General features: G+C 42.3%; 2 protein-coding genes across 2 annotated transcripts in view; one reads left to right on the forward strand and one right to left on the reverse strand.

Annotated features, from left to right (window-relative positions):
- The window catches only part of TJP1 (tight junction protein 1), a 341,213-nt gene that overhangs the window by 17,009 nt on the left and 311,787 nt on the right, over nucleotides 1-12,417 (forward strand). The gene's annotated exons all lie outside the window — the stretch shown is intronic.
- LOC110149432 (large ribosomal subunit protein eL43-like) lies at nucleotides 8,446-8,967 on the reverse strand. Its single transcript, XM_020911839.2, has one exon. It carries the CDS (start codon nucleotides 8,942-8,944, stop codon nucleotides 8,666-8,668), a length of 279 nt encoding a protein of 92 aa, XP_020767498.2. The 5' UTR covers nucleotides 8,945-8,967; the 3' UTR covers nucleotides 8,446-8,665.

A 12,417-nucleotide genomic window follows, 5' to 3' on the forward strand; every position in this document is an offset into this window, starting at 1 on the left:
GAACAATGGAGTGTATGCATCTTTTAAAATTAGTGTTTTCATTTTCTTCCAGTGTATGGCCAAGGTGGAATTGCTGGGTCACATGATACTTTTAGCTTTTTGAGGAAACTCTATACTGTTTTCCACAGTGACTGCACCAGTTTACATCCCCACCAACAGTGTAGGGGTTTCTCCACATCCTCACTAGCACTTGTTATGTGTGGTCTTTTTGATGATGGTTATTCTGACAGATGTGTGGTGACATCACATTGTGGTTTTGATGTGCATTTCTCTGATGATTGGTGATGTTAAATATCTTTTCCTGTGCCTGTTGGCCATCTGTCTTCTTTGGAAAAATGTCTGTTCAGGCCTTCAACTCATTTTTTAATTGAGTTCTTTGGGTTTTTTTTTTTTAATATATTGAGCTGTGGGAACTGTTTGTAAATTTTGGATATTAACCCCTTGTTAATCATCTCATTTGCAATTATTTTTTTCTCATTCAGTAGGTTGTCTTTTTAAAAATAATTTTATTTGTTTATTTATTTTTGTCTGTGTTGGGTTTTCATTGCTATGTGGACTTTTCTCTAGTTTCAGAGAGCAGGGGCTACTGGCTAGTTGTGGTGTGTGGGCTTCTTGCAGTGGTGTCTCTTGTTGTGGAGCACAGGCTCTAGGGCACATGGGCTTCAGTGGTTGTCTTTTTGTGACCGGCTTGTTTTATTCAGCACGTTTCCTAGGTTCATCCATGTTGTTGCTTGTGTCAGAATTTTACTTCCTTTTTAAGGCTGAATAATCTTCCATTGTATGGAGAGAGCACAATTTGCATAGCAGTGTTTTTTATGTGCTTATTCTTTCTTTGCATGTGGGAAGAAAATCTCTTCTAAAAAACCTTACATTTTTTACTCAGTCTATTTACAGTAATATTTTCAGGTAAATGATTTTCTTCAGCATTGCAGTACAAAATAATGTCAAAGAAGTTGTTGATGCTTAGATTCAACAATCCACTCAAGATGTAGTAACTTTCTCTTCTGGTCTGTTATTTGCTTGGAGATAAAAATAGAGATTTCAACCTCAGAGCAGAGTTGCTTTACTGTATTAATTTAGTGTGTTATAATTAAAACTGTTGTGAATTCTGTAGCCACATTTTTCAGAGGTTGAGAAAAGCTTTTTACAGTTTGGTTCAAGTAAATTCACACTTCTTGAGTTCTGTTTTGTGCTTTAGGATCTAAAAATGGACGGAGGATTAAAAACAAAAGGCGACACCACCATTGTGGCGTGCTTGTGCTTGTGCAGAAGCAAAAGGGTGTGTGCAATGCCTAGTGTGCCTCTAAATGACACATTCACAGACTCAGCTGAAGCTCTGGGACTAAGTTTGAGCCCAAGGATGCTATCGCACGTGTCTTTCTCCTAACTTTTGATTGAGGTCAGCTCCCTGAACCCATCATCAACTCTGCTCTCATGTTTCAGACTGAATTCTCTTTAAATCAGTTGAAGTATTATTTTTAAAAGAAAGAGAACTCTCCAGAGGAATGAGGTTGCTAAAGTGTATTCATTGTTATTTGCCACCAGAGTTTTGGGGATGGCAGGAGCCTTAGCGATTGGTGGGACATAGGCCATTTGAGGCTCCCTAGCATCGCACCCTAATGTCTGTCTTGGGGGGTCTTCCACCAGATAAGGGGCACTGGGTCCTTCTCTCCTGCCTCAGTGCAACCTGGAGGCTACATGTTAACACTGAATCTTGAGGATTGGATGCAAGGGTAGGGGGTAGGGGCAGGATTAGAGGTCATGCTGTCCTGGTGGCAGCAACTGTATCCTAATGGTGCTCTTCCTGCCGGCTCCTACTTCCTGCCTGTCCAGGGATTTCTGGTCCTGCTGCTCTGGAGGCAGCATGGGCCCTCACTACATGTATGTTTTTATATATATATATATATTTATTTTTATTTATTTACTTACTTAACTGTGCCAGATCTTAGTTGTAGCAGATCTTAGCTGTAGTAAGGGATCTAGTTCCCTGACCAGGGATTGAACCTGGGCCCCCTGCGTTGACAGCATGGAGTTCTAACCACTGGACCATCAGGAGTGTCCCCTGCATGTTTGTGGGTACAGATGCCTGGAGACCGGCAGCCTAGGGTTCACAGGAAAGTCAGGGAATGTAACCTTGGTTCGGAAGCACACTTAGGTCAGGTGCCAGTACTGCCTCTTACAAGATGCATGGCCTTGGACCAGAGCTTCCCCACGATGTTTTCCATTCCTCACTGTGCAGTGGGGTGGAGGGTTTGCCTTGCACAGTCACGGTCAAACAAGACCTGAATGTGAGAGTACTTTTTAAACTGTAACTTACTATACATCAGAAATGACTTTACGTTTGTTAAACAGAAGCCTGCAAGCCCACCAGAGATGGACTGAAATGACTTTGTGTTTACAGTTACAGCTCTCATGTCACTGCCTCCTGACCCTAACCTCATCTGCTGGATACCTCTGTCCTATTCCTGGAAGGACTGCTTCAGGCTTCAGGGTTGGCTTAATCCAGGCACTCCAGTCCTCCAGTGCTGTGCCTGAAGTGTCTGCCTCATGTTTATTTCCCAACACAGAGGTGTCCAAGGGAAGCAAGCAGGAGTCCATTCCATAGCGCTCTTAAAAGGAAATGACATGTACATGCTACTATATTTAAAATGGGTAACCAGTAAAGACTTACTGTACCGCCCAGGGAAATCTGCTCAATATTCTGTAATAACTTAAATAAGAAAAGAACTAGAAAAAGAATAGATACATGTATATGAATAACTGAATCACTTTGCTGTACATGTGAAACTAACACAGCGTAGTGATTAATAGTCAACTATAATTTAAAATAAAACTAATGGATCTTAACACTTAAGAAAAAAACCATAGTGTAACAAAAAGGAAAGGAACCTACAGGAAAACAGAGGCATAACACTCTTTGACATTGCAGCAGTATCTTTTTATAGATCCCTCTCCTAGAGTAACGGAAATAAAAGCAAAAATACATGTATGGGACCTAATTAAATTTAAAAGCTTTTGAACAGCGACAGAAGCCATCAACAAAATGAAAAGACAACCTACTGAATGGGAGAAAATATTTTCAAATTATTCTACAGACAAGGGATTAATTTCCAAAATAAACAAACAGGTCATACAACTCAATATTAAAAAAAATCCAAACAACCCTATCAAAAATGGGCAGAAGATCTAAACAGATATTTCTCTAAAGAAGACATACAGGTGGCCAACAGCAGACAGATAGTATATGATATCACTTACATGTGAAATCTAAAATATGACACAAATGAACTTATTTACAAAACAGAAACAGATTCGCAGAGAATAGACTTGTGGTTGCCAAGGAGGAAGTAGGGGAGGGATAAATTAGGAGGCTGGTGATTAACAGATATATACTACTATATATATAATAGGTAAATGACAAAGACCTACTGTATAGCACAGGGAACTGTATTCAATATCCTATAATAAATAAGCTGAGGGATTTCCCTCATGGTCCAGTAGCTAAGACTCTGCACTTCCAGTGCAGGGGGCGGGGTTCAATCCCTGGTTTGGGAACTAGATCCCACATACCACAACTAAACTTCACATACCTCAACTGAAAAAAAGATCCTGCACACCGCAACTAAAGACTCCACATACCACAACAAAGATCGAAGATTCCTATGTGCTGCCACCAAGACCAGGCGCAGCCCAATAAATGTTGAAAAACAAAAAACCATAATGGAAAAGAAACACATTATCATAGACTGCAAGAGGAATATTTGAGATCACCTGATATTCTGGCTTTCTCAAAATTATGAGACAGTTTAGGACTTACCTAGTGGTCCAGTGGTTAAGAATCCGCCTTGCAATGCAAAGGACACTGGTTGGATCCCTGGTCTGGGAAGATCCCACATGCCACAGAGCAACTAAGCCTGTATGCCACAACTACCAAGCCCAGGCTCTAATTCGTCTGTGAGCCTTAACTACTAAGTCTGTGCTCTGGGACAAGAGAAGCCACCACAACAAGAAGTCCAAGAACCACAATGTAGAGTAGCCCCCACTGGTGGCAACTAGAGAAAGCCCTCATACAGCAACAAAGACCCACCACAGCCAAAATAGGAAACTAGATAAATAAACCTTTTAAAAAAGAGAGAGAGTGCTTAGTTGATGTGGTTGGAGACCATGCTGGCGAGGAGCACAGTGGTTTTTTGGTAAAGACATGGCTGATCCCATCACAATGTGAAAGTGCAAATGGAAAGCATTTATAACATTGAGGGTTGGGATCCAAATCATTTGTGCCCCTGAGTGGGGAAAAGTCTAGTTACAAGAGCTGTCACAAGACTGTCCAGGGCATTCGCTAAAGCACTGCGTCTCAAAATTTAAAGTGCATATGGATTAAATGGGGATTTTTGTCAAAAATACAGGTTTTGATTCAGGAGAGTTTGTATTTCTCACAAGCTCTCAGATGATGCCAGTGCTGCTTCTGTGAGGACGCACTTAATGTAGAAAGACTGAAAAACTAAGGGCAGTGGGAGACAAACATGATTCCCATTAGAGCCCTTCATTCTACTAGTTCATTGAGTTTTAAAATGTAGATTTTGATCTAAGGACTTGATTGCATGTGTGCTGATTTGCTTTAGTCGTGTCTGACTCTTTGTGATCCCACGGACTGTAGACCTCCAGGCTCCTGTCCATGGGGTTCTCCAGGCAATAATACTGGAGTGGGTTGCTGTGCTCTCCTCTAGGGGATCTCCCCGACCCAGGAATTGAACCCACATCTCTTATGTCTCCTGCATTGGCAGGTGGGTTCTTTTCCACTGATGCCACCTGGGAGGCCCAAAGACTCTTCTCCAACTGAGATCCATTAGCTCTGTCTGAGAAGTACCAATGAGATTCCAGAGCCCTTTGTTTAATTAGAATTTCATACTTTTAAAGACTTGATTGCAAACATGAAATTCTATCTAAACAAAGAACTCTAGAATCATTTGCTCATACTTTTTAGGAAGAACTAATGGATCTCAGTTGGAGGAGAGACTTCCTTCAAGGGGGATTCAGAAACATTTAGGGTCAGCATGTTTGCCATGACAACAGGGAAATTCTACCACCATTTGGTGCCTGAAGGTTCAGGATGCTCTCTGATAATGTGTGCAGTAGTTCTGAACAAAGAATCGTCCCCCCCAAAATGCCAAGAAAGCCCCATGAAGATACATGGCCAACCCCAGTGGAGACAGATGCTGAGCCCATGCCAGAGACCTCAGGCAATCAGTTCTTAGAAGATCTTTTAAAATTTGTAGTCTGGAATGTTGGCCTTGCCTGTGTGTTTTAGCACATCTTTTCAGAATTTTGGCTGCCTTTGGAATTTCCCAGAGGAAAGAGAGGCCGACACTGGTACCATATTTCATCAAGTCATGGTCATTCTCTCAACAGAGGATGACCTAAATAGGGAAGAATTCAGGAAGTCCTGCAGAGTCTATATTCATCGATATTCTGAAAGAAAAATCAGAAAAAAGAAAGATGATGAAGTGAAACATTTTTTAAAGGGATTTTTTAATTTCTATTTTTAAAAAGTACTTATTTATTTATTTGTCTGCACCAGGTCTCAGTGAGGCACACAGGATCTCCGATCTTTGCTGTGGCATGCGAACTCTTAGCTGCAGCCTGTGGAATCTAGTTCCTTGTGCTCAGTCTCTCAGTCATGTCTGACTTTTTAAGACCCCAAGGACTCTAGCCCACCAGGCTTCTCTGTCCATGGAATTCTCTAGGCAAGAATACTGCCATTTCCCTCTTCAGGGATCATACCTGGGCCCCCTGCATTAGGAGCTTGGAATCTTAGCTGGACCAGCAGGGAAGTCCAAGACATTTTTGAAGATAAGGAAAACTCGAGTCAACTCAGTGTGGTAGAAAAGAAGCCTTTACAACTGTGGTTTCAGAGACTAGATGAAAACAAAAGGATGAACTATTGGCTACGGTGATAAGTATATTCAACACAATATAATTATGACAATAATATGTAGCTTTTCAAGCTTCCATATTAACTTTGAATTGGGAAGCTACTGGAGGGGTTTTGCAGGGCCAGTGCCATTCAGTCTGGGAAAGGTTTGTTCATCCTGGGGGACCTGGGGGAGCCAAGAAGATGGGAACAATCTCCAGTGCCCAAGAGGGGCGGTTCACTGTGTTCACACCCCAATTCCCCCCTCACCACACTGGGATAGCTATCCTCCAACAACTCTAAGATGGGTAAACACTTCATCTGATAAAAAGTTAGCTACATAAGTAACATCATGTGTGTGAAGCACCCATAATCATGTGTTCACATGAAGACGCTCATTTGCGGGTGGCTGACCAGTCCCTGATTCATGGGGTCGCAAAGAGTCGGACATGACTGAGCGACTGAACTGAACTGAACTGACCAGTCCCCCTGACACAAGATTCCCTGAACACTGGAAGCAGATGATGGTTCAGGGCCCCAGGCCTGGGAGGACTCTTCCTCTGGGTGAGAACTGGCCTCACTGAGGACAACTTGGCTTCAAGAACCAGAAGCTCCCTGCCCTGGTGAACCTTCTTATAAAGTGGTGTTTGGGGAACTGCTCGATATTCTGTAATGACATAAATGGGGAAATAACTTCAAAAAGAATAAATACTTGTTTTTTTAGAACTGAATCACTTTTCTGTGCACCTGAAACTAACTCATCATTGTCAATCAACTATCCTTCAATATAAAATAAAACATTTTTAAAAAGGGAATTTCCCTGGTGGTCCAGTGGTTAAGAATCCACCTGCTAATGCAGGGGACTTGAGTTCCATCCCTGGTCAGCCAAGCCTTGCGCCACAACTACTGAGCCCACGTGCCACAGCAAGAGAAGTCACAACAATGAGAAGGCCACATACCACAATGAAGAGTAGCTCCCACTTGCTGCAGCTAGAGAAAGCCTTTGCACAGCAATGAAGACCCAGCACAGCCAAAAATAAATAAGTAATTAACTAATTAAAAAAGAGGAGCTAAAGGCCTTGATTGTGGTGATAACTTAATAGATACAGAGCTATCTCCATTTCATCAATTTGTATATAATAAATATACAGCTTTTGGCATATCAATCATACATCAATAAGGTGGTTTAAAAAGAAAGAAAAGGCATGTTGTGTGGAGGTTCTTCTGCAGTGGTGCCACAAGCTCCAGTGTAAGGGATGTAGGCAGGATGTCCTGGCCCCCTCCTGCAGAAGGCCGCTGTGAGACCCGATAGGAACCACAAGGCAGGAGAGAGCCACATAGAGAAGGCTGTGTATGCTTTGCTCTGCTGCTCACACTCACTCCCATATGCTCTGTTACACCAGGTGTGAGTGTCTGCACACATGTGTGCTTCACCTCAACGTGTAGCCTACCTGCAGCGATGCAGGCCACAGCTGGGATGTACAGAGAAAATGTTGTTTCTCGTTGTGTTTTCATAACTTCCCACCTTCCTCAAGTACCTCTTGGGGCAACAGAGCAAACACACCAACAGACCCAACTAAATGACCCATCAGGTTTAAAGCTCAGAGACAAACGGTTCTTTCGTCTGTTGCTGGGCATGGGCCCGCCTCCCGGTTCCATCTGTCCAAGTGTCTGAGTGTGAGATGGTCCTCCTCTGGGTCCCAGGGGCACTCCTGGCTGTGTGGGCACTGAGCTCCCTAATGGCATGAGAGCTGAGGCCTGGGGGAGCCTGCAGGTTTCCACAGGGGAGGCATGGCCCTGATAAGCCCAGCTTCTCCCCCATCTCTCTGGCTGAGCTCCTCCAAGAGCCTGCATTATCCTCCCTGTGACTCCTTCAGGGCCCCTGCAGCCTGGCCTCAACCTACCACCAAGACTCCAGGTGGCTCCCAGCTCAGGGCAGTGCTGGTAGGGACTGGCAAGCTGTTCAGCTGAGCTCTGGGCTCAGGGCTCCTCAGGAAGCTGGGCCCCTCACGTAGGCTCACCTTTCCCCCTTGTAGATCCCCTGTATTCTGCACCCCTTCCTGCTGGAGCTTGACACTCACACCACTGACCATGTGGCCAGACCCTTCTTGCTCTTTTGTAGCACCCTCCTTCAGAAAGTAGGAGCTCCCTTCACATCTCTTTGCAAGATTCCTCTCACTGGACTGAAGAAAGCCCTGAGGCCCAGCAGAGACAGACGGAAGGACCCTCTTCTCTCATCACTCTGGGAGATGGTTTAAGTTCCAAGTCGGGACTAGGCCATTCGAATTGCCGCTCAATGAGTCAACCAAATGCACAAAGCCTTATTTCAAGCCTAGCATCAAGCCAAAGAGGGCGCATGTGAGCTCTCTGCCCTGGCCAGTAAGCCTCTTGACTCTGCATCAAGATGAAAGAGGTTGAAATGAAATATGACTTAAGGATAAAATGCACTGGTTTTAAGTTTATAAATACTCTTTCCATTACAACTGTTTTATAGGGTCTTGAAGTGGAAAACAAGACCAAGCAACAAAGAAATATATAATTCAGTAACTTTAATGGGGGCTTCCCAGGTGGCACTAGTGGTAAAGAACCTGCCTGCCAATGCAGGAGACACAGGAGACGTGGGTTCGATCCCTCAGTTGGGAAGATCTCCTGAAGAAGGGCCTGAAAATCCACTCTAGTATTCTTTTTTTTTTGTTGTTACATAAATTAGCCCATTTATTTATAGGCTAGCAACATTATCAAATGGTGGTGCTTCTACTGGTCCTTCAATTCCTTCAGTCTTCTGATGGCAGACTTTACTGTGACAGCAGAAGTGGTGTTGTAGGTCCAGGCACCACCAGCTACTGTTTTCATGCAGGAACCACAGTGCCAAATGCCCACAGCTCTTCTCTTCATCTTGGTTTTGCCACAGAAGGAGCAGGTATACTTGGCGTGCTGGCTGATTTCAATTTTCTTCACCATTTTCCTGAGGGAGGCACCATAACGGGTCCCGTATTTGCCCATGATTCCAACCTTCTTGGTGCGTTTCGCCATGTTAACGCAACCTAGATCCGAGCCCAAGAGCCACTCTAGTATTCTTGCCTGGAGAATCCCATGGAGAGAGAAGCCTGTAAAGAGAACCATTGTTAACATAGGCTTTTGACATCCTAAATGAGGCATGACTCATATTTTGCATGTGACCTGTTCGTTTGACTATCTGCCTGTACAGCTAGAATCCTGGTTGTTAGTAGTCCATGCATTTGCCAGTTATTCTCCTGTCCTCTTTTCAGCCTCCCTCAACTAATTTATGTTAACCTTCCCCCCAAAAGAGAGTACTTGAATGTCAGAGCAAGTGACTTGCATTCCAGGACACACTGTAACTTCCAGAACACTGAGTCAGCAATCTAACGATTTAGCCTGCATCCGCCTGACAGCTGTTTATTTCTTTCAGTGTAATTTCAGAGAAAAATATCCAGAAGGGTTTTGCTGCCCTAGATCTATCAGGAAACATATTTAAGATATTCTGCAGTTTCATAATATGAAAAACTAAAACTAAATCACCCTATCATAAAAGGGTTATAATTTCAGGTATTGTTTATCTGAACTCAAGCAAAAAGGTGTTAAAAGCATGGAACAGAGACCTTGTAGAGATTCAATGAGATGACACATGGGAACAGCAGAAGGTGAGAAATGTTTCCAGTACTATTTTAAGGCAATTGGGGAATAAAAGAATTGGAAAGAACCTTTCAGTGTTAGCTGATTGAGATCCAAGATTTCAGCACCTAGACAGGAGCTTCCTTCCTGAATTCTGGCAGACATGTAGGGCTGCTCAGAGACCAGAAAACCTTGGAATCACAGCCAGTGACTGTAAGAAGAGTCAGGTCGGAAAGACTGATTCCTCAGGCTCAGACTGAAGTCAAGGACTTGAGCAGCAAGCCAGATAGGGAGCAAAGGCCAAATCAGTCCCCTAAGAGGAAGACGGGACCAAATCAGCTTCCAGAAGCCAGGAGAGAGTGTGGTCAGCAGGTTGTACCCACATGGTGACTCTTACTGGTTCTCCTGATTCCAATTCTGCCCCTCCTCGGTGCTTCACACTTAGAGCAAGTAGGTGGCACTTGTGGTATAGAACCTGCCTTCCAATGCCAGAGATGTAAGAGATGAGGGTTTGATCCCTGGGTCGGGAAGATCCCCTAGAGAAGGAAATGGCTACCCACTCCAGGATTCTTGCCTGGAGAATCTCATGGACAGAGGAGCCTGTCAGGCTACAGTCCATGGAATTTCAGAGTCAGACACGAATGAAGTGAGCTAGCATGCAGGAAGATAACTAAAACCAGAAATAGTCCAAAAGTCGACAAAAGAATGAAAATGATACACCACAAAATACATACTTACTAAAAAAGAGGCGATAGAGGAGGAATAGAGCAACCAAGAGTCATATACAAAACAAATGTCCAGATGGCAAAGATACTTCCAACCAGATAAATTAAAACACCAAATGCGCATGGATTAGACACTCCAATCAAAATTCACAGATTGTCAGGCTGAATTTTTTAAAAAATCCACTAGATTCAAAGAGGTTGAAAGGATGGGAAAGATATATTATGCAAACAGTGACTGTAAAAGAGCCACAGTGGTGTATTAATACAAGGCAAAATATGCTGAAGGAAAAATGCTATTAAATGCAGAGGGGCTTAACATTTAAAAAAAAACCAATGTCCATAGCTGACATTAGAGTTCATTCTTTGTGTTGTACAGTTCTGTGTGTTCTGACGAGTTCATAGTCTTGTATGCACCATTACAATATGACACAGGATAGTTACACCACCCCAGAGAAGTCCAATACTTGGGACTTCCCTGGTGGTCCAATGGTGAAGACTTCGAGCTGCCAATGCAGGGAGTGCTGATTCAGTCCCTGGTTGGGGAACTAAGATACCACATTCTGTGTGGCAAAAAAATTTTCTTTATAAAACTCCAGTATTCCACCTATTAATCTCTCTCCCCTCTTCTGCTGAACTCCTGGCAATGACTGATCTTTTTACTGTCTCTGTTTATAGTTTCTAAGTCTTGGTTAAAAGCCTCTAACTTCCTGCTCTGTTCATCTATTGTTTTCTTGAGTTCTTTGATCATCCTTATGATTAACCTTGACCTCTTTCTTAGGTAGACTGTCTCCACTTCATTTAGTTCTTCTGTGGCTTTATCTTGTTTCTTCATTTGGAATATATTCCTCTGTGCCTCTTTACCTAACTTGGTGTTTTTATGTCTATGTATCTTGTCTCTTGGTTGCATATATACTGTTCTTCCTTGCTTTACATAGATCAAATTTCTGGTCAATATCAATTTTCTTATTTCTGAAGATCTTTTTTTCTAACATCTTACAAAGTGTGTCTCCTGGTAATAAATTACCTGGATTTTTTGTCTTCTGAGAAACTTTCTTCCTTCCTTCACTTTTCAAGGACAGCTTCACTGGATATGACATTCCAGAATGGTGTTATTCTTCTTTCTGTACTTTAAATGTTTTACTCTGTTATCTTCTTGCTTACATGGGTTTTGAGAAAAAGCTAGATTAATTCTCATCTTTGTTCATCTACAGTTAAAAGTGTTTTGGGACTTCCCTGGTGGCCCAGTGGTTAGGACTCTGTACTTTCACTGCAGGGAGCATAGGTTTGTTCCCTGGTTGGGGAATTAAGATCCTATAAGATGTGTGGTGCAACCAAAAAACAGTACTTTCCTCTTGTCTCTGGTAATATTCTTTGTTCTGAAGTCTACTTTGTCTTATATAAATAAAGCCATTTTAGGGAAAGATGATTCCAATGGCATTTAAACTGTTTTAAAGCACAGAGGAGAAAGGAAGCCTTCTTAATTTATTCTTGAGAAAGTACATTATGATTTCTAAAACCATCCTGCAGGTGGCTCCCATACAAATACATACACTCACAGAGCATCTCTATTTTAAAGTCTTACTTATGAACTTACTTATGAAGTTACACATCCCTGACACATACTTAAAGAGCATGTTCTACAAGAAACACACACTATTACTAAGCAAGGCTTAATTTAAGAATGAAAGAATCCTTTGATGTATGAACTTCATTAATTAATAAGTAATAATGAAAGCCTGATTTTTAAAAAATGAAAGCCTTACAATTATCTTAATTCTATGAAGCCATTTGAAAATTTTGCATTACTGACAAGACTTTTAAAATACTGTAACAGAAAGAGAAGTTTGTTTTTAAATAGATAATACCAACGTATGTTTAATGATAGAATGCTCTTTTTGTTTTTGAAAATATTTTGGTTGGAAGACAAAATCCTGAGGGAGTTGTTTGTCCTGGAGTGCTCAACAAGAAAATTGTGACACCTAGTACAAAAACAAAGAGAAGTTTGGAAGGGGGAAAAATGTGGGAGGGAAGCAGAATACAGTGTATATGTTTGAGCAAACTGGGTAGAAGCCTAAGACTCTCAGAGAAATCTGTCAGTGAGAAACTCCAAACTGTTACTGAAAGGTATGTGTGTGGGGTCCGGTTGCT

The sequence above is a fragment of the Odocoileus virginianus genome, chromosome 16 (genome assembly GCF_023699985.2).
Source record: "Odocoileus virginianus isolate 20LAN1187 ecotype Illinois chromosome 16, Ovbor_1.2, whole genome shotgun sequence".
NCBI lineage: Eukaryota > Metazoa > Chordata > Mammalia > Artiodactyla > Cervidae > Odocoileus > Odocoileus virginianus.